This window comes from Tachyglossus aculeatus, chromosome 5 (genome assembly GCF_015852505.1).
Source record: "Tachyglossus aculeatus isolate mTacAcu1 chromosome 5, mTacAcu1.pri, whole genome shotgun sequence".
Classification (NCBI taxonomy): Eukaryota; Metazoa; Chordata; class Mammalia; order Monotremata; family Tachyglossidae; genus Tachyglossus; species Tachyglossus aculeatus.
The window spans coordinates 48,609,740-48,636,522 of NC_052070.1; the positions used below are offsets into that span (position 1 = coordinate 48,609,740).

General features: G+C 41.5%; 1 protein-coding gene across 2 annotated transcripts in view; it reads left to right on the forward strand.

Moving 5' to 3' along the window:
* Window positions 1-276: 276 nt before the first annotated feature.
* Window positions 277-26,783, forward strand: part of UBE4B (ubiquitination factor E4B) — a 129,655-nt gene continuing 103,148 nt past the window's right edge. For both annotated transcript variants that reach the window (XM_038746349.1, XM_038746348.1), the window contains exon 1: window positions 277-399. In XM_038746349.1, the coding sequence (XP_038602277.1) occupies window positions 376-399 (24 nt within the window). In that variant the 5' untranslated portion in view covers window positions 277-375. The remainder of the gene's footprint in view (window positions 400-26,783) is intronic.

Below are 26,783 nucleotides of genomic sequence, written 5' to 3' on the forward strand. Positions count from 1 at the left end.
GGGGGGGCCCGTCGCCTCGGGGCTAGCCAGGCCGCCACGAGGAGCCGGCCCCGACGCGGGGGAACGGCGGCGACGACCAGGCCAGGCCCTCCTCCTCGGCGTGCGGCCCGGCCCTCTTGCGTCCACTACAGTCCAGGGGGGCGACTTCCGGTCCCCGGCCTCCCGGCCTGGCCAACCTCTGACGATGCACTTCTGCTAACCCCGCTGCCCGCCCTCCCGCCCCCCCCGGGGGGGACCAGGCCTCCGGACCAGCCTCTCCCCCTCTCCCGAACGGCTCCACGCGAGGGGGGAGAGGAAAGAAAAAGGAAAGAAAAAGGGAAAAAAAACAAAAGGGTCTTTTCCCCCTCAACTCTTTTCACCATTAAGAGGAAGGCGATGGAGGAGCTGAGCGCTGATGAGGTGAGGACTCGGGTGTGGGACACGTTGGGGACGCCACCGGGGTCATTCATCCCCGTATATATGTTCGTACATATTTATTACTCTATTATTTATTTTACTTGGGCATATCTATTCTATCTGCTTGATTTTGGCAGTACCTGCATATATGTATATCATCATCATCAACAATCGTATTGAGCGCTTACCATGTGCAGAGCACTGTACTAAGCGCTTGGGAAGTACAAATTGGCAACAAATAGGGACAGTCCCTACCCAACTCACAGTATATGTTTGTACATATTTATTACTCTATTTATTTTACTTGGGCATATCTATTCTATCTGCTTGATTTTGGCAGTACCTGCATATATGTATATCATCATCATCAACAATCGTATTGAGCGCTTACCATGTGCAGAGCACTGTACTAAGCGCTTGGGAAGTACAAATTGGCAACATATAGGGACGGGCCCTACCCAACAGTGGGCTCACAGTATATGTTTGTACATATTTATTACTCTATTTATTTATTTATTTTACTTGTGCATATCTGTTCTATCTGCTTGATTTTGGTAGTACCTGTATATATGTATATCATCATCAGTCGTATTGAGCGCTTACCATGTGCAGAGCACTGGACTAAGCGCTTGGGAAGTACAAATTGGCAACATATAGGGACAGTCCCTACCCAACAGTGGGCTCACGATATATGTTTGTACATATTTATTACTTTATTTATTTTACTTGTGCATATCTATTCTATCTGCTTTATTTTGGTAGTACCCGTATATATGTTTGTACATATTTATTACTCTATTCATTATTTATTTTACTTCTGCATATCTATTCTATCTGCTTGATGTTGGTAGTACCTGTATATATCATCATCAATCGTATTTATTGAGCGCTTACCATGTGCAGAGCACTGTACTAAGCGCTTGGGAAGTACAAATTGGCAACATATAGGGACGGGCCCTACCCAACAGTGGGCTCACAGTATATGTTTGTACATATTTATTACTCTATTTATTTATTTATTTTACTTGTGCATATCTATTCTATCTGCATGATTTTGGTAGTACCTGTATATACGTTTGTACATATTTATTACTCTTTATTTATTTATTTATTTTACTTGTGCATAGCTATTCTATCTGCTTTATTTTGGTAGTACCTGTATATACGTTTGTACATATTTATTACTCTATTTATTATTTATTTTACTGGTGTATATCTATTCTATCTGCTTTATTTTGGTAGTACATGTATATACGTTTGTACATATTTATTACTCTATTCATTATTTTACTTGTGTATATCTATTCTATCTCCTTTATTTTGGTAGTACCTGTATATATGTATATATACTTGTACATATTTATTACTCTGTTTATTTATTTATTTATTTTACTTGTGCGTATCTATTCTATCTGCTTTATTTTGGTAGTACATGTATATATGTTTGTACATATTTATTACTCTATTTATTATTTATTTTACTTGTGCATATCTATTCTATCTGCTTTATTTTGATAGTACCTGTATATGTTTATATTCGCTTGTACATATTTATTACTCTATTTATTTATTTATTTATTTTACTTGTGCATATCTATTCTTTCTGCTTTATTTTGGTAGTACCTGTATATATGTTTTTATATATTTATTACTCTATTTATTTATTTATTTATTTATTTATTTTACTTGTGCATAGCTATTCTATCTGCTTTATTTTGATAGTACCTGTATATACGTTTGTACATATTTATTACTCTATTTATTATTTATTTTACTTGTGCATATCTATTCTATCTGCTTTATTTTGGTAGTACATGTATATACGTTTGTACATATTTATTACTCTATTATTTATTTTACTTGTGCATATCTATTCTATCTGCTTTATTTTGGTAGTAGATGTATACACGTTTGTACATATTTATTACTCTATTTATTATTTATTTTACTTGTGCCTATCTATTCTATCTGCTTTATTTTGGTAGTACCTGTATATATGTTTGTACATATTTATTACCCTATTTATTTATTTTACTTGTGCATATCTATTCTATCTGCTTTATTTTGGTAGTACCTGTATATATGTTTGTACATATTTATTACTCTATTTATTTATTTATTTATTTTACTTGTGCATAGCTATTCTATCTGCTTTGTTTTGGTAGTACATGTATATACGTTTGTACATATTTGTTGCTCTATTTATTATTTATTTTACTTTTGTAAAATATCTATTCTATCTGCTTTATTTTGGTAGTACCTGTATATATGTATTTATGTTTGTACATATTTATTACTCTATTTATTTATTTATTTATTTATTTTACTTGTGCATATCTATTCTATCTGCTTTATTTTGGTAGTACCTGTATATATGTTTGTACATATTTATTACTCTATTTATTATTTATTTTACTTGTGCATATCTATTCTATCTGCTTTATTTTGGTAGTACCTGTATATATGTATATCATCATCATCATCAATCGTATTGAGCGCTTACCATGTGCAGAGCACTGTACTGAGCGCTTGGGAAGTACAAATTGGCAACATATAGGGACAGTCCCTACCCAACAGTGGGCTCACAGTATATGTTTGTACATATTTATTACTCTATTTATTTATTTATTTATTTATTTATTTATTTTACTTGTGCATATCTATTCTATTTGCTTTATTTTGGTAGTACATGTATATATGTTTGTACATATTTATTACTCTATTTTACTTGTACATATCTACTCTATTTTATTTTGTTAGTATGTTTGGTTTTGTTCTCTGTCTCCCCCTTTTAGACTGTGAGCCCACTGTTGGGGAGGGACTGTCTCAATATTTGGCAACTTGTACTTCCCAAGCGCTTAGTCAATCAATCAATCAATCGTATTTAGTCCAGTGCTCTGCACACAGTAAGCGCTCAATAAATACGATTGATGACGATGATGATGTTGGGTAGGAACTGTCTCTATATGTTGCCAATTTGTACTTCCCAAGCGCTTAGTCCAGTGCTCTGCACACAGTAAGCGCTCAATAAATACGATTGATGATGATGATTCATATGTATATATGTTTGTACATATTTATTACTCTATTTTACTTGTGCATATCTATTCTATCTGTTTTATTTTGGTAGTATGTTTGGTTTTGTTCTCTGTCTCCCCCTTTTAGACTGTGAGCCCACTGTTCCTTACCTCCTTCCCTTCCCCACAGCACCTGTATATATGTATATATGTATGTACATATTTATTACTCTATTTATTTTACTTGTACATATCTATTCCATTTATTTTATTTTGGTAGTATGTTTGGTTTTGTTCTCTGTCTCCCCCTTTTAGACTGTGAGCCCACTGTTTCTTACCTCCTTCCCTTCCCCACAGCACCTGTATATATGTTTGTACATATTTATTACTCTATTTATTTTACTTGGACATACCTATTCTATTTTATTTTGTTAGTATGTTAGGTTTTGTTCTCTGTCTCCCCCTTTTAGACTGTGAGCCCACTGTTTCTTACCTCCTTCCCTTCCCCACAGCACCTGTATATATGTTTGTGCATATTTATTACTCTATTTATTTATTTTACTTGGACATATCTAGTCTGTCTATTTTATTTTGTTAGTATGTTTGGTTTTGTTCTCTGTCTCCCCCTTTTAGACTGTGAGCCCACTGTTGGGTAGGGACTGTCTCCATGTGTTGCCATCTTGTACTTCCCAAGCGCGTAGTACAGTCCTCTGCACACAGTAAGCGCTCAATAAATACGATTGATTGATTCATTCATCCGTCCATTCATTCATTCAGTCGTATTTATTGAGCGCTTACCGTGTGCTAAGCACTGCTTCTAGCACACAGTACACACAGAAGCACAGTCTTCTATCAATCAATCAATCAGTCAATCATATTTATTGAGCACTTACTGTGTGCAGAGCACGGGACTAAGCGCTTGGGAAGTACAAGTCGGCAACATATAGAGACAGTCCCTACTTATTGAGCGCTTACTGTGTGCAGAGCACTGGACTAAGCGCTTGGGAAGTCCAAGTCGGCAACACATAGAGACAGACCCTACCCAACAGCGGGCTCACGGTCTAGAAGATAATAATGGCATTTATTAAGTGCTTACTATGTCCAAAGCACTGTTCTAAGCGCTGGGGGGTTTACAAGGGTGATCAGGTTTTCCCACGGGGGGGGCTCACAGTTTTAATCCCCATTTTACAGATGAGGGAACTCAGGCCCAGAGAAGTGAAGGGACTTGCCCAAAGTCACACACAGCTAAGTGGCAGAGCCGGGATTTGAACCGATGACCTCTGACTCCAAAGCCCGGGCTCTTTCCACTGAGCCATTGCTTCTAGACTTCTCCATCCCCCATCTTACCTCCTTCCCTTCCCCACAGCACCTGTATATATCTATATATGTATATATGTCTGTACATATTTATTACTCTAGAGCGCTTACTGTGTGCTAAGCGCTGCTTCTAGCACACAGTACACACAGAAGCACTGTCTTCTAGACTTCTAGACTTCTCCATCCCATCTTATCTCCTTCCCTTCCCCACAGCACCTGTATATATGTATATATGTCTGTACATATTTATTACTCTATTTTACTTGTACATATCTATTCCATTTATTTTATTTTGTTAGTATGTTTGGTTTTGTTCTCTGTCTCCCCCTTTTAGACTGTGAGCCCACTGTTTCTTACCTCCTTCCCTTCTCCACGGCACCTGTATATATGTCTGTACATATTTATTACTCTATTTATTTTACTTGTACATATCTATTCCATTTATTTTATTTTGTTAGTATGTTTGGTTTGGTTCTCTGTCTCCCCCTTTTAGACTGTGAGCCCACTGTTTCTTACCTCCTTCCCTTCCCCACGGCACCTATATATATGTCTGTAAATATTTACTACTCTATTTTACTTGTACATATCTATTCCATTTACTTTATTTTGTTAGTATGTTTGGTTTTGTTCTCTGTCTCCCCCTTTTAGACTGTGAGCCCGCTGCTTCTTACTTCCTTCCCTTCCCCACAGCACCTGTATATATGTCTGTACATATTTATTACTCTATTTTACTTGTACATATCTATTCCATTTATTTTATTTTGTTAGTATGTTTGGTTTTGTTCTCTGTCTCCCTCTTTTAGACTGTGAGCCCACAGTTTCTTACCTCCTTCCCTTCCCCACAGCACCTGTATATATGTATATATGTCTGTACATATTTATTACTCTATTTTACTTATACATATCTATTCCATTTATTTTATTTTGTTAGTATGTTTGGTTTGGTTCTCTGTCTCCCCCTTTTAGACTGTGAGCCCACTGTTGGGTAGGGACTGTGTCTATATGTTGCCAGCTTGTACTTCCCATGCGCTTAGCACAGTGCTCTGCCCACAGTACATGCTCAATAAATACGATTGATTGATTGATTGGAGAAGCAGCGTGGATCAGTGGGTAGAGACCGGGCTTTGGAGTCGGAGTACATGGGTTCAAATCCCAACCCCGCCAATTGTCAGCTGTGTGACTTTGGGCAAGTCACTTCACTTCTCTGGGCCTCAGTTCCCTCATCTGTAAAATGGGGATAAAGACTGTGAGCCCCCTGTGGGACAACCTGTTCCCCTTGTAACCTCTCCAGCGCTTAGAACAGTGCCTTGCACATAGTAAGCGCTTAACTCCCCCTTCTAGACTGTGAGCCCACTGTTGGGTAGGAACCGTCTCTATATGTTGCCGACTTGTACTTCACAAGCGCTTAGTACAGTGCTCTGCACACAGTAAGTGCTCAATAAATACTATTGAATGAATTAATAAATGCCATTATTATTATTATTATTATTATTATTATTATTATTATTATTATTATTATTATTATTATAAGTTGGCAACATAGAGAGACGGTCCCTACCCAACACTGGGCTCACAGTCTAGAAGGGGGCCATTCAGTCGGGCTTTGGAGTCAGAGGCCATGGGTTGAAACCACTTGGCAGCCGTGTGACTTTGGGCAAGTCACTTCACTTCTCTGAGCCTCAGTTCCCTCATCTGGAAAATGGGGATTAAGACTGTGAGCCCCACGTGGGACGACTTGATCACCTTGTCTCCCCCACCCCCACCGCTTAGAACAGTGCTCTGCACATAGTAAGTGCTTAATAAATGCCATCATTATTATTACTATTATTCTCTGGGCCTCAGTTCCGTCATCTGGAAAATGGGGATTAAGACTGTGAGCCCCACGTGGGACAACTTGATCACCTTGTATTCCCCCCAGCGCTTAGAACAGTGCTCTGCACATAGTAAGCGCTTAATAAATGCCATCATTATTACTATTCCCTGGGCCTCAGTTCCCTCATCTGTAAAATGGGGATGAAGACTTGGAGCCCCCCGAGGGACAACCTGATCACCTTGTAACTTCCCCAGTGCTTAGAACAGTGCTTTGCACATAGTAAGTGCTTAATAAATGCCATTATTATTATTTTCTGGGCCTCAGTTACCTCACCTGGAAAATGGGGATGCAGACTGTGAGCCCCCCGAGGGACAACCTGATCACTTTGTAACCTCCCCAGCGCTTAGAACAGTGCTTTGCACAGAGTAAGCGCTTAATAAATGCCATTATTATTATTGAGCGCTTACTGTGTGCAGAGCACTGTACTAAGCGCTTGGGAAGTACAAGTCGGCAACATATAGAGACGGTCCCTACCCAACAACGGGGTCACAGTCTATTAGATATAATAATAATAATTTGGTATTTGTTCAGTGCTTACTATGTACTAAGCACTGGGGAGGATACAGGGTGAGCAGGTTGTCCCCTGTGGGGCTCACAGTTTTCATCTCCCATTTTCCAGATGAGGCAGCTGAGGCCCAGAGAAGTTAAGTGACTGCCCAAAGTCCCACAGCTGACAAGCGGCGGAGTTGGGATTTGAACCCATGACCTTTGACTCCCAATTCCGGGCTCTTTCCACTGAGCCACGCCGGGTACCCTGGCTTCGTCAGCCGTGGGAAGGGAGCAGGGGGTAGGTGTGGAGTCACACGAGTAAATGGATGACTTTTCCGAAAATGTTTTTGGGGTTCCCCCCCATCACCCCCCCCAACTATCTTTTACCCCTAGTCCGTAGCCCTCCCACCTCATCTTTCATTCATTGTCAGTATTTATTGAGCGTTTACTGTGTGCAGAGCACTGTAATCATAAGATTAGAGAAGCAGCGTGGCTCAGTGGAAAGAGCACGGGCTTTGGAGTCCGAGGTCATGGGTTCGAATCCCGACTCCGTCACATGTCTGCTGTGTGACCTTGGGCAAGTCACTTAACTTCTCTGAGCCTCATCTGTAAAACGGGGATTAAGACTGTGAGCCCCCCGTGGGACAACCTGATCACCTCGTATCCCCCCAGCGCTTAGAACCGTGCTTGGCACATAGTACAAATGCCATCATCGTTATTATTGTTATAATGGTATTTGTTAAGCGCTTACTATGTTCCAAGCACTGTGTACTAAGCGCTTGGAAAGTACAGTTACGAGTACGGTCTTCTCGTCCTTGTGATTTCTCCCAGGGGGCCCGGGGCGGGGGGAGCCGAGGTCTGTTTTGGAGATGAAAATGTGTTTTGTTCAGAGAACTGTAACCAGACCCTCTTCAGCTTCGAAGGCCCGACGATTTCGCGGAAGGCCGTGTTGTCAAAGTGTCTTCTTCCTTTGAGGGACTGTCTGTGGTTTTAAATATGTCAAGCCACGTAGGTGCCTTGCGATCTTCCTCGCTGGCATTTTATGGAAACAAAGGCGAAACGGTAGGAGAGTCAAGCGCTTAGTACAGTGCTCTGCACACAGGGCCCCATAAATACGATCGAATGAATCGACGTCTTTGTAGAGGAAGAAATGATTGGACTTTTGGTGAGTTTCCTGAAGTTCCTTGGGGCCTGCCAGGATTTTCCGGGGTTTTATGCAACCCCTTGTTCGTAGAGATTCATTCAGTCGTATTTATTGAGCGCTTACTGTGTGCAGAGCACTTGTGTTAAGCGCTTGGGAATACTGCTACCCGGGGATAGCTTCTCCTTGGAAATCCCGCCCATTGTCGGTTCTTCTGAAACTATTCAAAAAGCCACGTTAATTGAAACCCTAAGTCATCAGTGCCCCAGTTTTAGTCCGAGTGGTCAGTTTTGGTCCGAGTGGGCAGTGTCGGCTTGGGAGCTGTGATCTCCAGGGAGAGGACACACTAGTTGGGAGGTTCGGGTCAGGTAAGGACGGAAGAAAATAGTTTTTATTATGATACTTGGCTGTTTTGAAAGGCAAGACTGCCTCGCTTCTGCCACTTAGCCGTATGGTCTCCCAGTCTATCATGTTTCAAGTCCCACATCGTGATTTTGCAATCCCACTTTGTTGGGATAAGAATGGTCAAGAACTGACTTCGGGAGGTGCAGTTTGCTGTGGATAATCTTTGTAGGGATGTGTGTGCGTGTTTAGGTAGGGGAGAAGGAGTGTGTGGGCTCCATCTTCTGCAGAGAAATTAGTTTAGTAGTAGACACTTTATTTTAAGGGCTTTGAGTAGAAATGAACTTCTAGCCAGCCTCGTAATCCAAGTAGTACAAAGTACTATGCTAAACAAGAAAAGGTAGGGCAAGTTGGAACCAAAAAATGGTTATATTCGTGTATCACTTTCATTCATTCATGCAGTCCGTATTTATTGAGCACTTACTGTGTGCGGAGCACTGTACTGAGCACTTGGAAAGTACAGTTTGGCAACAAATAGAGACAATCCCCACCCAACAACGGGCTCACAGTCTAGAAGCGGGGGAGACGTTTCTCTTCCGGGGGCTACTAAAATACTTTTAGACTGTGAGCCCACTGTTGGGTAGGGACCTGTCTCTATATGTTGCCAATTTGTACTTCCCAAGCTCTTAGTACAGTGCTCTGCACACAGCGCTCAATAAATACGATTGATGATGATGATGCCAACTTTTACTTCCCAAGCGCTTAGTACAGTGCTCTGCACACAGTAAGTGCTCAATAAATATGATTGATTGATTGGAGGGAGGAATTTCCCAGCCAGGAGTTTAAAAATAATGATTAGGAATGCAAAATATATACTTATAATAATGATGGCATTTGTTAAGCGCTTACTATGTGCAAAGCACTGTTGTAAGCGCCGGGGAGGGTGCAAGGGGATCAGGTTGTCCCACGTGGGGCTCACAGTCTTAATCCCCGTTTTACAGATAAGGTAACTGAGGCCCAGAGAAGTTAAGTGGCTTGCCCAAAGTCACCCAGCTGACAGTTGGTGGAGCCGGGATTTGAACCCATGCCCTGACTCCCAAGCCCGTGCTCTTTCCACTGAACCACGCTGCTTCTGTAGTAGCGTGAAGCTACTTCCTGAGATCATCTAAATTTACCTGGCTGACAGAAGGGTAAATGTCAGGATAATTTAAGAGGAAGGGCCAGTTTATAGGACTCTGACTCTTCTTGTCATCGATGTTGTCATCAGAACTTAACAATTAACCAGAACCTAGACAAAGCAGTCATCTTAATAAAATATTCTGTGTTCTTTTTGATGTCTGAGATCACCACTGGTCTAACTTCTGGAATAAACCAGGGGACTTGAAGTTGGGAGAGTCAGTTCCTTAACCTTACTTCCAAAACTTTGGCCACCTGTTTTTATACCTTTAGTGCAACAGGTTTCTTTCAAAGAATGAAGCTAAGATAAACGAGATTTTACCAATCCCCCAAATAATAAAATCACTAAATAGCAGTGCTTAGGACAGTGCCAGCGCTTAGAACAGCGCTTTGCACATAGTAAGCGCTTAACAAATACCATTATTATTATTATTATTACATATTGGTGTGACTTCTAGTCCTTTCCATAACTGATCGATGTTAATGAGGCAGGCAAGTAAAACTGAGACCAAAAAATAAAGTCCCCAAATCTCAAGAAAGTGAAAGTGGGTGAGAATGGTGTTGAATAGATGGTATTTCAATTTTTTACTTCTAGTAACTAAAAACAATTTAAGTTCAGCACAGTGCTGTGTAATCCAGTGTTTATGAGGGAAAAAGTGCTGTATAGAGCAAAACTGTAAAGAAACTGTATAGTGCAGTGTAATGTATCATAGTCCTTCAGGAACTTACATCTAGGAGATCCACGATCACTGTGTGACTATCCTACAAACGTGCCAATTACTTTGGTTTTAACTTTATGACTTCTGCATTTTCCTTTTTATTGTCAATTTCGTTTCCTAGCATGAAATTGAACTGGAGTCTCCCAGGAAGAGCAGTAGACAGGGTTTGGGTGAGGTGAGATATTTTTTTACTCACCCTGCTCTGTCTGGAGGACTCTCTACAATGGGTGGTGGGATTCATCATCATCATCATCAGTCGTATTTATTGAGCGCTTACTGTGTTCAGAGCACTGTACTAAGCGCTTGGGAAGTACAAGTTGGCAACATATAGAGACAGTCCCTACCCAACAGCGGGCTCACAGTCTAAAAGGGGGAGACGGAGAACAAAACCAAACATACCAACAGAATAAAATAAATAGAATAGATATGTACAAGTAAAATAAATAGAGTAATAAATATGTACAAACATATATACATGTATACAGGTGCTGTGGGGAAGGGAAGGAGGCAAGATTCAATCTCTGGTCATTTTCCCTTCTTGCTCAAAACATGTACCAACCTGTCTGATCGACATTGTTTACCTCTCCTCAATAAGCTGTTCAGTTATTTATTCTGCCCCCGAGGATCCCCATATCAAATCCTTCAATGGTATGGCTCTGTGGAAACAGCCCAGGCTTTGGAGTCAGAGGTCATGGGTTCAAATCCCGGCTCCGCCACTTGTCAGCTGTGTGACTTTGGGCAAGTCACTTCACTTCTCTGTGCCTCAGCTACCTCATCTGGAAAACGGGGATGAAGACCGTGAGCCCCCCGTGGGACAACCTGATCACCTTGTAACCTCCCCAGCGCTTAGAACAGTGCTTTGCACATAGTAAGCGCTTAATAAATGCCATCATCATTATGGAGAGCTTACATACAGAGCACCATATTAAGTGCTTGGGAAAGTGCAGCACAATAGAGCTGGTGTACGTGTGCCTTCGGGAAAGTTTCATTTTAAATGGTTTTCTGTAAAATTATTTAATTTGAATGCAGTTTTGAGATTTATTTAATCCCTTAAAAGTAATCGACTTATACCTGATCCTGGGAAATTATATAGAAAGAAAATTTAACTGCTCTCCCATTCCTCTGAAAAGGTTACAGACAAAATTCAGGGTTTTCTTCTATACAGAGTCATAAGATTGGTGTGGTGTAAACTTGTTTACACTTTAAGTCCATGTCCTAAACTTCAGATGAGAGCAGACAAGCACATCAGTAACTTGGGAGTGGGACTCCACCCAGTTCTTACCCAAACAGCAATTAAAATATCTGGAAAATATTCCTGTTTTTTTTTTTTTTTTAAACCAGGGTGGGAAGACAGGCGACCTTTAGTATGCCACTTGAATTCAAATTTTTTGGGGGTAGTTTATTATCCACACTGTGCTCCAGGTTCACAGTTAGGTTGACTCAACCTTTAGACAGTGTTAAACTCTGAGTTTCTACTTTGTGCATTCCTTTTTCCCTTTCTAGAATAATTTACTCTTCCAAATAGGGTGGTACAGCTGTGCTTTGGAAAAAAATGCTTTTTTTCAAAATGGATTTTTACAGGTCTTAAGTTTTAAAAATACTTTTTTCTTGTGTGTTCATATAAAGTTCATCTTCCAAGCAGTGTGGAAAGCAGTGTTGTTTAGCAGGTGGAGCTTGGGCCTTGTCTGCTGTGTCTGTGTCTGCCACTTGTCTGCTGTGTGACCTTGGGCAAGTCACTTAATTCCTCTGTGCCTGTTACCTCTTATGTAAAATGGGGTTAAGACTGTGAACCCCATGTGGGACATGGATTGTGTCTAACTTGATTAGCTCGTATCTACCCCAGTATTTAGTACACTGCCTGTTACATAGTACACGCTTAGGATACCATAAAATATCCAATTTGGAGTTGTCAACCACGTTTTGAGCAGGCTGCTTTTTTGCAGTCTTTTTCAAGGTATAAAAACATATGTAGTATTTCATTCATAAACAAAATATGTATAACATAATTTTGACCATGATGTAAACAAAGCCCATATCTTCCTCCTTTACTTTTACATTTTTTTTCTGTAGCTAAGCCTCCAAAGTCTTAAAGCTGCCCAGTAATAATTGTTGGACTCCATCTTAAGTTTTGCATTTAGTTAATTGTGCAGGTCATAAATCTAATTGCAGTTAGAATTTTCAGGGCATTATATTTATAGGTGATTCTCATCTCATCTAATTTTCAGCCTCATACAGATCTTTTTTACATTATGGAGTTCACCCCAAATTCAAATAAGGCAAAAATAGAAAATGAAAGTATAAAACTCTAAAAAAGTGATCAGTGTGCATTTGTGTAGTTTTTGTATAACTGATATTGGTTTGGGTAGAATTAATCACTTGAAGAATTTTTGTGCAGTGATCAGTTATGTGTAAAAGCTAGATGAGTCACAGATGTGGACAAGTGGTAGAGTGTAATGTTTTGGAATTTGTATTAGGGGTTTTTTTTAAACCTGAAAATTAAGGCCTAAGTTAGTAATAGACAATAAAAAGATTTGTTAAACTTTGAAGCACCCCTTCACGAAAAGTAGCCCCTTGTGCTTTGTGTTTTGTGTTATTCACTGTACTTAAAAAGTTCATAATTTCCCTTTAGACTCAGCAGGGTAGGGATTGTTGTGAATCTTACTAGAATCATAGTGCTATTAGGTTAACTAATTTCTATCTAGTATATTTCCTAAGATTGGAAATGTATTCAGCCTATAGCCTTTTCTGGTTCACCATTGCTCTGTTTCGTGTTTGTTGTTTTTATGGTATTTGTTAGGCCTTCACTATGTACCAGTCACTGTTCTAAACTCCGGGGTAGGGCAGAGTCTATGTCCAACCTGATTAGCTTGTATCTGTTCCAGCACTTAGTACAGTGCCTGGCATATAGTAAGTGCTTAACAAATACCATAAAAAAAACCCAAAACAGCGAATCAGTTTGAACTCAGTCCACATCCCACCTAGGGCTCACAGTCTTAATGCCCATTTTACAGATGAGGTAACCGAGGACCGAAATTGTGACTTGCCCAAGGACACGAAGCAGATGAGTGGTGGATCAGGGATTCAATCCCAGATCCTTTTGAGTCCCAGGCCATTCTCTATCCACTAGGCAACATTGCTTCTCATCGGTTAACTATAGGATGTTGTGCAAGTGTGCCGTTGCAAGTGCTGTACGTTCATTTAAAGAGTAAATTAGGTTTGGGTGTTATGAAAGTGTTGCGATCATTTTGACTTAATATGCAATGAGTGGGAATAACTTTTGTTGCAGCAAAACAGTTATGATCTCCAGCCTTCTGTTCCTTGAGGTCTTCCTTTGTCTTTGTGCCTTTGACTTTCACTGGCTTTTAATGGGCCTGGTATTAAAAAGTTGTTCATTAACCACAGATTGGAAAATGTCAAATCTAAGGTAGTGAGGCCCAATTAAATTAAGAGTATTGGGGGACGTTTATTTGTCTTAAAAGCCATCTATAATGTGTCATTGATATTTCTCCAAAGCTTTATTACAACAGGCTTTCTGAGAATGCTTATCTGGGGGGATGTGAAGCATTGCCGAATTTTGCCTCAAATTTGAAGTTTGTAGCCTAGGTAAATATGGGTAAAGCAGTAGCAGTAGTCTCTCGCTCATCATGGGGGATTGGTTAGAGGAACTGAGAATACCATATGCACCCAAAGGCCACTGCCTGTAAAGCTCCTGAAAGTTTATCCTGCAACTCCCAGCTGCTAGGCGTTTTTAGAAAGGGGAGCGTTGCCTTCTCCCCCTCTCCTCCCCTTCCAGACTGTAAGCTTGCTGTGGGCCGGGAATATCTGTTTATTGTTATATTGTGATCTCTCAAGGCATAGTACAGTGCTTTGCACACAGTAAGCACTCAATAAATACAACCGAATTGAATGAATGAATCAATGAGGGAATGATGCAGCAGCGGGTAGGCGAGATCTGGGGCCCACCACCATGGCCGGGAATGTGGATCCAGTCATCCACAAACTGGCGAAACCGTGAACCAAAAAATCTGTGGATTCCTGGGGACTACTGTGCTTTTAGCTCGACAAAACATTACTGATGAACAGAACTGCCGTGGAATAGGAGGGTTTCCATGAAAGCAAAATGGGAAAGATATTTGTTATGGACACGTCTCATCTGGGCCTTTTCCATCTTATGTTTGGTAATGATGAGTTAAATTTGCAACTGGACAAATGGCCAAGTCAAATGATAGGCAGTGGTGAGGGGCACTAGTGGCAGCCTGAAAGAATGGTGTGGAAGTCGTTCATCTGCCGGGTGACCTTGGGCAAGTCACGTAACTTCTCTGCGCTTGGTATCTTATTTTTAAAATGGGGATTGAGACAGTGAGCCCCCTGTGGGATATGGACTGTGTCCAGCCTGATTATCTCGCATCTACCCCAGAACTTAGTATGGTACCTAGTCCATAGTAAGCACTTAACAAATACCATTTTTTTTAAAAAAGTGGCTAAGAGGAGCAGCACAGCCTAGTGAGAAGAGCAGTGGCCTGAAAGTCAGGTGACCTGTGATCTATTCCCATTTCTACCATCTGCCTGCTCTGTGGCTTTGGGCTGGTAAATTAATTTCTCTGTGCCTCAGTCTCCTCATCAAAATGGTGGGTAAATACCCGTCTCCCTCTTTCACTGTGAGCCATGTGGGAGATGACTTGTGTCCCATCTACTTATTTTGTACCTACCCCAGTGCGTGTTACATAATAGGTGCTTAACAAGCAATGGTATTATTAATAATGATGGTATTTATTATTATCAGGAAGTCTGATGAAACACCCCCTTCCCCCCTCCCAAAGTCGTCTTCTGGTCTGTTGTTTTTCCTCCAACTTTGCTTTCACTTCTCCTCAGAGATTACCTAGTCTGGCTCACTCCCAGCCTCTAAGGTGGAAGGGAGGGTGACTGATGATCAATCAGAAGCAGATAGGAAGCCCTAAGCCTGATCAGGAATTTCTGAGAGCCGCCCAGTCTTTGCTAGGATAATAAATTCATTTATTCAATCGTATTTATTGAGCGCTTACTGTGTACTAAGCACTTGGGAAGTACAAGTTGGCAACATATAGAGACTGTCCTTACCCAACAACGGGTTCACAGTCTAAAAGGGGGAGGCCGACAACAAAACAAAACATGTAGACAGGTGTCAAAACGGTCAGAATAAATAGAATTATAGCTATATGCACATCATTATCTAAGTGCTGGGGTAAATACAAGGTAACCAGGTTGTCCAGTTTGGGGCTCACGGTCTTAATCCCCATTTTACGGATGAGGCAACTGAGGCACAAATAAATTAAATGTAGGGCATGCATCTCTTGTGGAGAACAGACTCAGCAGGAATCCGGGAAACATAAGGGGTGAAGACCACAGGGGACTCCTGAAAGAGCAACCATTTTTTTTTTTTTAATGGTATTTTAAGCGCTTACTATGTGCCAGGTACTGTACTAAGTGCTGGGGTAGATAAAAGCAAATCAGTTTGGACACAGTCCCCATCCCACATGGGGCTCACAATCGTAATGACCATTTTGGAAGCAGCATGGCTCAGTGGAAAGAGCACGGACTTTGGCGTCAGAGGTCATGGGTTCAAATCCTGGCTCCACCACTTATCAGCTGTGTGACTTCGGGCAAGTCACTTCACTTCTCTGTGCCTCAGTTACCTCATCTGTAAAATGGGGATGAAGACTGTGAGCCCCCCGTGGGACACCCTGATCACCTTGTGCCTCCCCAGCGCTTAGAACAGTTCTTTGCACATAACGCTTAATAAATGTCATTATTATTATTTTAGAGATGAGGGAACTGAGGCACAGAGAAGTGAAGTGAGGTGCCCAAGGTCACCCAGGAGACAAGTGGTGGAGCTAGGATTAGAACCCAGGTCCTTCTGACCCTGCTGTTCAGTGGTGCAGTGGCACTATGCTATGGCTATAAGTAGTGGTTTGTTTTTTTTTACATGAAATTCTTGTGGTCATTTTTGCAGCATTGCTGCACCCCTACCTACCTCCTTGTTCGTTGCAACTGCTGGCCTTGCAGGACTGCGAGTAATGCTGCACAAACCAAGACCATTGTGATCAGTTCCTGTGGGGATGTTCTCAGTCCCAAAATATTTGTGATTGGATTGAGATTTGTCTGTCTTTTACAGTGGAAAGTGCCACCGTCAACATAGTAGACATAGCAGTGCCATTGCATAGCAAATTTCATGGCTTTCTGCAGGTTTAACAAAGCCACAAAGCATATAAAGAGGACTGTGAGCCCACTATTTGGTAGGGACTGTCTCTATACGTTGCCAACTTGTACTTCCCAAGCGCTTAGTACAGTGCTCTGCACACAGTAAGCGCTCAATAAATGCAATTAATGATGATGATGTCAAGAGCATTTAAAAAATGAAAGGATGGAAGTACAAGAACACAATGGTTTGCAAATTTGGGGATGCAAAGAAGCAGGGACTAAGACTAATAATAATAATAATAATAATGATATTTGTTAAATGCTTACTATGTTCCAGGCACTGTACTAAGCGCTGGGGTGGATACAGGCAAATTGGTTTGGACACAGTCCCTGTCCCATGTGGGGTTCACAGTGTCAAACCCCATTTTACAGACAACGTAACTGAGGCACAGAGAAGCCAAGTGACTTGCCCGTCTTCTAGACTGTGAGCCCGTTGTTGGGGAGGGACCGTCTCTACATGTTGCCGACTTGTGCTTCCCAAGCGCTTAGTACAGTGCTGTGCACACAGTAAGTGCTCAATAAATACGATTGAATGAGTGAATTGAATGCATAAGGTTATATAGCAGACAAGTGGCAGAGCTGGGATTAGAACCCGTGACCTTCTGATTCCCAGGCCCGTGCTCTGTCCGCTTCACCATACTGGTTCTGATCACATCACATGGAAGTATGAATTCAGAATGGGGAAGTGCCCAATGACCTCACTATTAAAGAACTGCAGCTTTTAAATTCTTTGTATCTTCGTGTGTCTCTCCCCCTCTAGACTGTAAACTCAATCTGGGCAGGGAGTGTGACTGTTAATTCCGTTGTATTCTCCCAAGCGCTTAGTATGGTGCCCTGTACAAAGTAAGTGCTCAATAAATATTTCTGATTGATCTGGGTGTCAAATGACAGTTAATTATGTAGTACCAATCATATTTTCATGAGTAAGAATGTAGGACTATAATTTCATTTATTTTTAATTGGGTTGCCTGCAAAGCCAAATGCTTGCTTAGCTTCATTTGCTTTTTTAGCCACAGTTTTATTCAACAAGTTTCTCAATATTACAGGGTGTTTATTGCCCCAGGATTAATTAACCTGTCTCCATTGCAAAATTCATGTAACAACGAAGGAAGTTTATACCTGCCTGTAATTATTACTAGTTCATTCATTCAGTCAATCGTATTTATTGAGCGCTTATTGTGTGCAGAGCACTGTACTAAGCGCTTGGGAAGTACAAGTCGGCAACAGATAGAGACGGTCCCTACCCAACAAGGGGCTCACAGTCTAGAAAGGGGAGACAGACAACAAAACATGTGGATGGGTGTCAAGTCGTCAGAACAAATGGAATTAAAGCTAAATGCACATTATTAACACAATAAATAGAATAATAAATATGTACAAGTAGAGTAATAAATCTGGACAAACATATATACAGGTGCTGTGGGGAGGGATGGGGAGGAGGAGAGGGAAAAGGGGGCTCAATCTGGGATAGGACATCCCGGGGCCACCGGGAACTGAGCTCTGAGGAGCCTGGAATGAATTCCCAATTCCCGGGCTGGGAGAGCAGGAAGAGATTCCAGGCGACGACTGGGGGCTCAGCAGTGGCGACCCCAGGGCAGAGGCTTGGTTGGGGGCAGTGGATGATACTAATAATCATTAGTCTCCGATTACTAATAATCGGAGTTGACAGAGAACAGCAGCTGGGGTTTTTTAGGGTTTTTCCCAACTTATTTCTCTTCCTTCCTCCAGAGCCATTTTAAAAAAATTCGGGTTAAACTTAAGAAAGCCTTCTTCCAAACAGTTTACTTTGATTTATAAATCCAGTCTGATTCTGTCAGTCAACAAATTGACAAATACCTTTATGTCCAGTAGCAAGGAAACTGTCATGATTTTTGGAATATGAGATCTGGAAGGTTTGTTCATAAACTTTTTTGGGGGTAGGGAGAATGGGAATGGAGAATGGTCCCTGTGTAACCGGACCACGTGTTCAGAATTTTTTCTCTCGTGTGAGTCTCCAAAGTCTCCACATTTTACCTGCTCCAGTATAGTTGCCTCAGCTTAAACTGAGCTTTGGATATTAAATTTGCTATGGGTTGCCTCCAGTTCCCTAAATTAAACACTGCTGCCTTACTGCTATACGTGCCACCAGATTTATGTATGTTCATTTAGCTATTTGTATCATTTTCAAATACCAAAAAGGTGCCCTTGCCATTCGGAAATGTCTATATGTGAGCAAAAAATAAGTTAAAATACAATCAGGAAATTTTGAGGTCTTTGGAGCACTAAACCAGATTTTTTTAACCCCCCCCCCAAAAAAAAACCAACCTCCTAGAATTACCCATTGACAGCCCCCTTTCAGCATATATACTTACCTGAAAAAAAGCCATACCCTAACAATGATCCATAGTAGGCTCTATTTTTTTATGGCACCATTGTGTTTTTTATTGGAATTATTTACTGTCCTGTAATACAAAATTATTGGATCCTTGTTTTTAAAGTTTCCCTACAAACCGAAACAATTACGTAGTTGCTGTTTGGAGAATTAAAGGGTGAATTTCTTGTTAGAAATCACAACTGATCGGTTGACTTCAGGCAGTTAAAATATATTTTGTGTTCCACTGTCAAAAGCACATGGATTGAAGAATTCTTATTTTTGGCTAGTATAAAGGAATAAGACCCCCCTCATAAAGGTCAATTTTTAAAAAATTTTCTTAAGGCTGGTATTTGCCGAGTTTCACTAGTATTTATCTGTAAGCCCCTTTTTGAGCAAAGAAAGTAAAACTACCAAACTTTGTGTGAATTACTTGCTCGGGGTCACTCAGGAAATAATAATAATAATAATGAAGGTATTTGTTAAGCGCTTACTATGTGCAAAGCACTGTTCTAAGCGCTGGGGAGGTTACAAGGTTATCAGGTTGTCCCACTGGGGGGCTCACAGTTTGAATCCCCATTTTACAGATGAGGGAATTGAGGCCCAGAGAAGTGAAGTGACTTGCCCAGAGTCACACAGCTGACGATTGGCGGAGCTGGGATTTGAACCCATGACCTCTGACTCCAAAGCCCGTGCTCTTTCCATTGAGCCACGCTGCTTCTCTAGCCGCGAAGCGATTAGTACTCCACTGTCTTTCACCTGCCATTTAGTCTCCTGGTGGATCACTTTGGGAGGTAGCCCGGTGAAAAATAAACGTGTATTTTTTTTAGTGTTCAGTTCCAGAGACACGCAAATCATCTTTTTTCTCCAGGGCTTAGCTCAGGGCTTGGCAAGAAGGCCTGAGAGTCAGAGGATATGGGATCTAATCCCAGCTCTGCCACTTGCCTGCTGTGTGAACTTGGGCAAGCCACTTCACCTCTCTGGACCTCAGTTTTTTCATCTGAAAAATGGGGGTGATACCTGTCCTTGGACTGTGAGCCTCGTGTGGGGCAGAAATTGTGTCTGAACTGATTCCCTTGTACCCACCCTAGTGCTTAGAACAATGCTTGGTACACAGTAGGTCTTAACACTTACCACAGTTGTTGTTGTTGTGTGCAATAATCGTAATGTCTGAGGGTTTGGGGGCTCATATAACAGAAGTAGTATTAGTATTAAGTGCATACTGTTTGCCAAGCACTATACTAAACCAGAATACGCAAGTGGGAATTTGACCCAATCCCTGTTTCCCTGGGTTGGGGGGGTTGGGGGTGGGGGGGCACCACAATCTGAAAATGAAAAGAGGAAAAGGGGATTGCTAACAGACACATAAGGAGAGATGTAACAAAACAATAAAGCGATGTAAAGACAAAAACAACTCCCACCTGTTCAGTGCTGTTGAAATAGAAGAAAAAATACTGTTTTGAGGGCCTGGATTATGTACTGTAATATTTTAAGTACTATGTAACTTCTGAAAATATGCCTTTCTCACCATTCATTACTCTGAATTGTCATTTATAGTGGTTGAGGCACGGTAGCTTTCAACAATAAGCTTTTCAGGTTAACTGTTTTTATTATCTTCAGATTGTGAGTATCTCCCTCTCCCCTCCAGTTCCCTCCTGTGTATTCTTTATCAGAGATTAGTACAATGCTCTGCAAACAAAATAATATCACTACTACTTCTTCAGGCTACAGATGCTTTAAAGGCATATGCAAGTGTTTGTGCTCCTGGATTGTCATTTTCCCATGCTGTACTTGGGAAAATAATTGCAGAGGGACCCTAATAAAATATACCATAATTTAGTTTAGGGGGCAGGGAGTGGAGGTCCAGTATAGCCCCAACACTGGCCCGTGGACCCCAGATCTCTCCGTTTATGTAGCACATTGGTCTCGCTTCAAGCCAAACTTTGTTTAAATGGGTCTGAATATGCACTGCAGCTGGGTGTCCCCGACCACTGTTTGGTAGTTCCGTATGTATGTATCAATCAGTGAATGGCATTTATTGAGCGCTTACTGTGTACAGAGCACTGTACTAAGCTCTTGGGAGAGCACAGCAGAATACAACAGAATTAACCAACATATTCCCTGCCCACAACAACTGTACAGTCTAGAGGGGGAGAGAGGTGTTAATATGAATATATAAATTGTCCCCTAGTTGAACTGTACAAATATAGCAGTTCCCTGGGCAAACAAACCCTCCCTAGGATTTAGCACTGAGCCTTACTGGTTTGTTCTGACTCTTGCTTTCAGATTAGTACTGGTGTGAACCCTGTTCCCACACTGGATATCTGGCTTTAGCAGATCTTGAACTCAAAATTTCTCTAAGGGAATTCCCTGCATGGGTCCTGGGAAAAGAGAATTCTTGACCATCTCACTCTCTTCCAGAAGTCCTTGGGACACTGGGCAAAGGGCTTTCACTAACAGACACTTAGAGCACAGTTCAGGGCAGTGTATCATAGTGGGTCTCATTCAGCATCATTATCAATAATGTTTATTGAGGGCTTACTATATGCAGAGCACTGTACTAGGAAGAGTCCAGTACAATTCAGTATCTGGATTCAGTATAGTTACTCTACCTTTTCTGGACCATTTTTCTGCATATCAGCATCCATTTGTTATCAGGGGGAGTGAAAAACACACATTACTCAGAAAGTGTAAAGAAACAACAGCTGGAGAACATATACCTAAACTAGGGAAAGATAAGTGGGAAGAGGAATTTTTAAAAATTTCTGTACACACACACATTTTCTCTCTCTCTCTCTCTCTCTCTCTCTCTCTCTCTCTCTCTCTTTTTCTCAACTTTTATAGAAAAGGGATAATACAGCCTTTAATATGTTTCAGGTGGATAGATCAGCTACTCCAGACTCAGCATTCATAAGTTTTAGTTGTTGAGCTTTCGCACAACAGTTGCTCAGTGGTCCGAGGTCTCAGTTTACTTTGGTCTCTAATCCTCACACATCCCTTGATGTGCTTGGAGATATGGTCCGTTGCTGAACATATGCAAGGCTAATTCTTTTAATATAGTCAGAGCCTCTAGGACTGTTTGAAAAGCTGCAGGTTGTCCTCCCAAACTGAAGGATGAAAGGAAAGAGTATGAAGGCCACCAAAACTTAGTCTTGAGATCTCTGGTGTGAGCTCAGTTCTGACCAAATGTTGACAGTCCTTATCTTCATTTCTGTAATCTGTTTTGCTGAATGTTTCTGGAGCTGAGATGAATCAATGGAAACTCCCTAAAAGGCAGGAGGTGTCTGGTGCAGGCAGAGAAGAAAGTACAATTCAGATCTGTCATAATGAGATGACATGGCTCCGCCAAGTCTTCTTTCCATCTTTCTCCTCACCTCCAATGTAGAATCCAGTTTCATCTTCGGCGATGGTCCGTCATTGCCTGTCATTGTGGATGAATGGGACAGTAGTGGCTAATATGTACCCAGTTCTCCTAAAATTTGGAGTGCATTGCTAAGAACTCTGTTTCTGACCCTACACATATGCCTATAACCATTTCTCCTGCATTTTCGGCTTCTACCTCTTATATGGATGATCCCCAGATCTATCTTACTAGCCCTTATGTCTTCTGTGCTCAATCTCACATTTCTTCTTGCCTGCGAGACTTCATGTGGATGTCCTGCTAACATCTCCTGGTCAATATTTCCAAAGCTAAACTCCTAATCTTAGCACTGCCAACATCCTCCCTGTCTCCAAAGTGTCCCCCCCCCCCCCACTTTTTAAAATTGTATCTAAGTGCTTACTATGTGCGAGGCACTGTACTGAGCACTGGGATAGATGCAAACTAATCAGGATGTATTCCATACGTGTCCCACTTGGGGCTCACAGTCTTAATCCCCATTTTCCAGATGAGGTTATTGGGACACAGAGAACTGAAATAACTTGCTCAAGGTCACACAGCAAAGTGGCGGAGCTAGGATTGGAACCCAGATCCTTCTGATTCCCGGGCCTGTGCGCTATCCACTAGGCCACACTGCTTCCAGTGCTTTAGAGAAGCAGTGTGACTCAGTGGAAAGAGCATGGGCTTGGGAATCAGAGGTCATGGGTTCTAATCCCGGCTCTGCCACTTATCAGCTGTGTGATTTGGGGCAAGTCACTTAACTTCTCTGTGCCTCAGTCACCTCATCTGGAAAATGGGGATTAAGACCGTGAGCCCCGTGTGGGACAAACTGATTAACTTGTATCTCCCCCATCGCTTAGAACAGTGCTTGGCATGTAGTAAGCGCTTAACAAATACCAAAATCATTATTATTGTTATTCCACTTGACGTTATCCTTGCTCCCTCGTTCTTTTCCAGCTCTCACACCCAGTCGCTTGTTAAATCAAGTTATTGTTTCTTTGACATATCCTTAATCCGCCCTTTCCTCTCTATTGAAAGTCCTACAGGCACAAGCCAGTTCAGGTCTTTGTCCTAGCCCAGCCTGTCAACTGTGTCTGCCTCCTCACTTGTCATCTCTCTCCAGGCTATACTTCACTCTGCTGCCCAGATCATCTTTCTAAAATGCCGTCCTGCACTTGTCTCTCCACTCCTCAAAAAATTACAGTGGTTTCACCATTCATCTTTGCATCAAACAGAAACCCGTGGCCATATGCTACAAGGCACTCTCGCAGCACTTCCATTTTCTCTCTTGCTCAGCTCTCTCTCTCCCTCTCTTCTCTCCCCCCAATCCATTCTTTATTTATGGTACTATGTGCCAGGCATGCAGGATAATCAGATCGAACACAATCCCTGAGTTCTTTCCCTAAGCTCCAGCTCTCCTTCCAGTCTTCAGGCTAACGTCGTCAGACGGTGCCTTATTCTCGACTTTCCTGCCTCCGACCCATAACTGTTGCACCTCCTCCTGCCTCGGACCCCCTCCCCTTAAATCCGTCAGGCCACAGCCCTCCCCATTTTCAAAACCCTTCCATCTGTTCCAGGAAGCTTTCTTCCGTTTTTCTTCTCCCCAGGTCATATCCTCCCTCTATCATCTCAGTGCTTTTGCCCTCATTACTTCCCCTTGCACTTTTGTACGTGTAACTTTTACGTATTCAGTTTTCTTTTTGTAGTGGGGGAAAAAAAAAACTGGAAAATTCCAATTAATTTATTGGACATTGCCAATTACCTCTCCTTTTAATTTACTGTGGCCATTAGGAAACTGAGCCATTCAAAATCTTAAAATACATACCATTTCAAAAAACTTCACATGCTTTTTCACCCGAAGATTTTGATTGGGTCATTGAGTACTTTTAATAGTGAAGAGTTCTTTCTTTTATACACTTCTCTAATCCCAATCTACAGATTTCCAAATATATTTGCACTTTAGATCTTGCTTTCACTGTTAGACAAATGACAGTATAATGCAGATTTGAAAATTCCAATAAATAACTAGAACATATGGCCTGGCCTAAACCAATTTTAAGCCACTGAAAATATTCTGACCTTTCTTTAAAATTGGTTTGGGCCAGGCCATATGTTCTAGTTATTTATTGGAATTTTCAAATCTGCATTATACTGTCATTTGTCTAACAGTGAAAGCAAGATCTGTTTTCCAGGTGCACGTGAAATATTTGATATTTGCTAGAGGAAGTTTCTACTGCTCTTAGTTACACAGTCCGGAGCCGCCTTATTAAAATCACATCTTCTCCAGAAGGCCTTCACAGACTAAGCTCTCATGTCCCCTACTCCCTCTTACTTCTGCGTCTCCTGTGCACTTGGGTTTGTACCCTGTAAGCGCTTGCTATTCACTCCATCTTCAGCCCCACAGCACTTTTGTACACATCTCTAATTTATTTTAACATCTAATTCCCCCTTTATTCTGTAAGCCACTTTTTTCCTCTCCTCTTCCACATCCCCCCGCCCTATCTCCTTCCCCTCCCCACAGCACTTGTATGTATTTGTACAGATTTATTACTGTATTTATTTGACTTGTACATATTTACTATTTATTTTGTTAATGATGTGCATACAGCTATAATTCTATATGCTCTGACGATTTTGACACCTGTCTACACGTTTTGTTTTGTTGTCTGTCTCCCTCTTCTAGACTGTGAGCCCGCTGTTGGGTAGGGACCGTCTCTATATGTTGCCGACTTGTACTTCCCAAGTACTTAGTACAGTGCTCTGCACACAGTAAGCACTCAATAAATACAATTGAATGAATGAATGGTCAGGGAACATGTCTTCCAACTCTGTCATATTGTAATAATAATTATAAATATTGTGTTTAAATGCTTTCTGTGTGTCAGGCATAGGGAAGCAGCATGGCCTAGTGGATAGGGCATGGGAATGGGAATCAGAAGGACCCGGCTTCCAATCCTGGCTCCGCCATTTGTCTGCTGAGTGACCTTGGGCGAGTCACTTCACTTCTCTGGGCCTCAGTTTCCTCATCTATAAAAAGGGGGTTAAGACTCTGAGCCCAATATGGGATAGGGACTGTATCCAACCCAATTACCCAGTTACCAATCACCAACCCAATTACCCCAGCACTTAGTACAATGCCTGGCACATAGTAAGCACTTAACAAATGCCATTATTATTATTCAAATGCTGTCGAATCGTTTCCGATCCATAGTGACTCCATGGACACACCCTCTCCAGAACTTCCCATCTTCTGCAATAAAGTCATTCTGGTATGTGTATCTGTAGAGGTTTCCTGGTGAAGATACGGAAGTGTGCTTAGAACAGTGCTTGGCACATAGTAAGCGCTTAACAAATACCATCATTATTCTTCTGTGCAGTAAAAAACTTGACTGTCTGCCATTGTCTTTGAACAATGTTTTGATCACTTGATCATCTGTCTTGGACTCCTTCCCATGCTGGTGCTGCCCAGCACAGGTGAATTGACTTTGATGCTTTGGCTTAGACCTGCGTAGTTCCGAGCTTCATCAGCGTATGCAAACTCTCCTGCCATACTAAGGCGTTGATTCATAGGAGAGAATATTATTGTTGTTGTTATTATTATTATTAAGCACTGTTCTAAGATCTGGGGTAGATACAAGTTAATCAGGTTAGACACAGTCCCTAACCCACATAGGACTCAAAGCCTAAGTAGGAGGGAGAACAGGTATTTCATCCCCATTTTACAGATGAGGAAACAGAGCCATAGAGAAGTGAAGTGACGTGCCCAAGGTCACACAGTGGGCAATTGGCAGAGCGGGGATTGGAACCCAGGTCCCCTGACTCTCAGGACAGTGCTCTTTTCCCCTCTCTTGAGTGCTTAGTACAGTGCTCAGCCCACAGTAAGCACTCAATAAATACCATTGATGAGGCTATTACCCATGGCTTCTTGAGATACTGTATTTTCTTGGTTAATTACAGATTGTCTTTTTTTTCCCCTTTCTTGATAATCAAACATTTTTTTCTTCCCCTGCTCATTTGAATCAATCATTTTCCTGTATGCTTTCCTGCCCCATTCCATGTGTCTTAAAAACCCAGGGTAGGTTATAATATTTCATATTAAGAGATGTAAATCTTAAGCATTAGTTAAACACCTCAGTAGTTAATTTTAACTATTCCTCCTAAACTTTTTTGGTAAGGCTTAAATTGTATAGCAGGTAAATTTCTAGTTCATGAAATTTTATCTTCTGTTTGCCTAATAGGTTAAGATAGCTTTGGAAAATGATAAACCAGAACAGTTTTTTACAGTTTACTCCGCTGAAAGTTATGCTACCAGGAAAAGAATTTACAGGTCTGTTAATGGTAGCAAAA